The sequence below is a fragment of the Myotis davidii genome, unplaced genomic scaffold (genome assembly GCF_000327345.1).
Source record: "Myotis davidii unplaced genomic scaffold, ASM32734v1 scaffold449, whole genome shotgun sequence".
Classification (NCBI taxonomy): Eukaryota; Metazoa; Chordata; class Mammalia; order Chiroptera; family Vespertilionidae; genus Myotis; species Myotis davidii.
Window position 1 is genome coordinate 4,177,498 of NW_006383007.1, and position 2,872 is coordinate 4,180,369.

General features: G+C 36.7%; 1 protein-coding gene across 1 annotated transcript in view; it reads left to right on the forward strand.

The window, feature by feature from the left end:
* LOC107181561 (vesicle-associated membrane protein 7-like) overlaps positions 1 to 2,872 on the forward strand; it is a 23,546-nt gene that overhangs the window by 15,876 nt on the left and 4,798 nt on the right. Inside the window, exon 4 of the mRNA XM_015557640.1 lies at positions 1,683 to 1,784. Within this exon, the coding sequence (XP_015413126.1) occupies positions 1,683 to 1,784 (102 nt within the window). The remainder of the gene's footprint in view (positions 1 to 1,682; positions 1,785 to 2,872) is intronic.

Below are 2,872 nucleotides of genomic sequence, written 5' to 3' on the forward strand. Positions count from 1 at the left end.
AAAGAAAGATAAATATCACATGATCTCACTCATTTGTGGAATATAATGAAGAACATAAACTGAGGAACCAAAATAGATCCAGAGACATAGAAGCATTGAACAGACCATCAAACCTCAGAGGGAAGGGAGGGGAAAGTGAGAGGCGGGTGGGTAAGAGTCAACCAAAGGACTTGTATGCATGCATGTAAGTATAACTAATGGACACAGACAGTATGGGGGGTGAGAGCATGTGCTGGGGGGGCGGGGGGAGCAGCCAGGGAGAAGTCAATGGGGTAAAAAAGGAGACATACGTAATATTTTCAACAATAAAGAATTTAAATTTTAAAGATCTGTCTTTATTTTGTTCTTTAAAAATAGGAAAGAGCCCAAACCAGTTTGGCTCAGTGGATGGAGCGTCGGCCTGTGGCCTCGAGGGTCCGAGATTCGATTCTGGTCGGGGGCATGTACCTTGGTTGCGGGTACACCCCCAGTGGGGAGTGTGCAGGAGGCAGCTGATCGATGTTTCTCTATCATCGATGTTTCTAGCTCTCTGTCCCTCTCCCTTCCTGTCTGTGAAAAATCAATAAAATATATTTTTTAAAAAATAAGAAAGAAATGAAGTTTTACTAATATTTAAAATACTTTCTCAATAGCATATGTATTTAATGTATAGATAATTATATATATAAACCATGCATATATTTTATTTGTATAGTGTACCAACTTGCTTTAACACAGCTCAAACTATACTCAAAAATAGAATCAGCCGAAACCGGTTTGGCTCAGTGGATAGAGCGTCAGCCTGCGGACTGAAGGGTCCCAGGTTCGATTCCGGTCAAGGGCATGTGCCTGGGTTGCGGGCACATCCCCAGTGGGAGATGTGCAGGAGGCAGCTGATCGATGTTTCTCTCTCATCGATGTTTCTAACTCTCTGTCTCTCTCCCTTCCTCTCTGTGAGGAATCAATAAAATATATTTTTAAAAAATAGAATCAAATGATATAAGACCTAATATTGTCACTCTACAGTCACAGTTACACCTAGACAATTGTTAGAGTCTTGATGCTAAACACTGTTAGCCATTTAATTTACTATACTCTAGTTTTTTCTCTCTGCCATTATGACAAAACATCCCAACTTCACTACCTTTCCAAAACCAGATGACACAAAATTGCTAACCATATTACTTTTACCACTACCTCTGGGGAATACAGCTTTTAGTACAAACAATTATCAGAATTTCTTCTTGAAACTTGGAAGTGTCCTGTAACAACTCTATAAGTTTTGAAAGGTAGAATCATGACTTTTAGTTGGGATTGTTTTTTAATCATTGAGTGGATTTTGAAGATAGGAGCAGGTGGGGAAAATAAGTGTGTATTTAGAAAATATAATGGACTCCCTATTTCCTTGTTTGCCAGAGGTAAACATCTGTTCTTCCCCTCAAGTCCTCAAATATACCAAAGAATTAAGGATCCTTCAGTATGAGGTTGTAATCTATACTAAGCAATGGAGAAGCCTGGGCAAGCAGTTTTCATGAATACTGTATCTTTAAATAGAAAAGACACCCTGCCACCAAAAATCTTGAAATATCCTAGTTTCTTTTATTTCAGGTTTCTGCCAGACTTGGCTTCATATAAACATTAACTCTGCAATTATCCAGTTGAAATTACCTATATAGTTTAAATATTTCCATTCATTTCCCCAGGTTAGTGATATTTTTCTGAAAAATCCTTTGATGTCACAAGAACATTTTTCTCCTTCAAATGCCATTGCTGCCGATTTTCAGCAAGTATTAGGAAAGTATATGGTATGTAACCTCCAACTGTATTCGTAAACATTGTTAGTATTGCAGCTTTCAAATCAGTTAGGAATTATGAGTTAAGAGCTGTAACGATGAATTCGACTGAGAACTATCTCTATATAATGATAAGTAATGATATCCATAATGTATTGATAAATGAATAAAATAAGATAAAGTCTGTATGGTATACTGTTACTTATTTACATATGCAACCATTTAAGGAAAAGGGAATAAATACAAATATATTTATTTGTTCACTTACAGTATAAAAGAAAAAAAAACAAGTGCTGGAGGTGTGCAAGGAAAGGATAAATCAAAAAGATTCCAATGGTTGCCTGTGGTAAAGATGGGGACAGGAACAAAAACTGGACCTCTCTGAATAAAATTTGTTTTACAAATTTGACTTTGGAACCATGTATATATTTTACCTAATTTTAAAATACTATTAAGTTAAATATTTAACTAATAGTTCCAACTAAGTGAAATAAGGCAGTCACAAGAGGACAAATATTATGTGATTCCACTTATATGAAGTACCTAGAATAGTAAGATTTATGCAGACATCAAGCAGAATGGTGGCTGCCAGAGCCTGGAAGGAGGGGAGGAAGAGGAGTTATTATTTAATGCATACAGACTTCCAATTTGAGAAGTTGAAAAATTTCTGGAGATACGTGGTGGTGATAGTTGCAAAACAGTGTAGATATACTTAATAATACTGAACTATAACAGTTAAAAATTGTCAAAATTGCAAATTTTGTTATATATATTTTATCATTATAAAAATGTTTATTTAGAAAAGTAATCCCTAAAACTCAAATTTGAAAAGAACCCAACTGTGTATGAAATGTCCTCAACATGGCTGCTCACTTCTTCAAGGCCAACAAAGGAATCCCTCTCACTCCAATCTGCTAAATATTATATAATCCGATATAATAAAGAGGTAATATGCAAATTAACCATCATGCCCTCACAAGATGGCTGCCTGTGACCAGGCTGGCAGGGGGGTTAGTGGGGGACGACCAAACGACTGAACAAGCAGTCTGTGTGGGGAAACCAGGACTGCAGCAGGGTTAGTGAGGGATGACCAAATGACT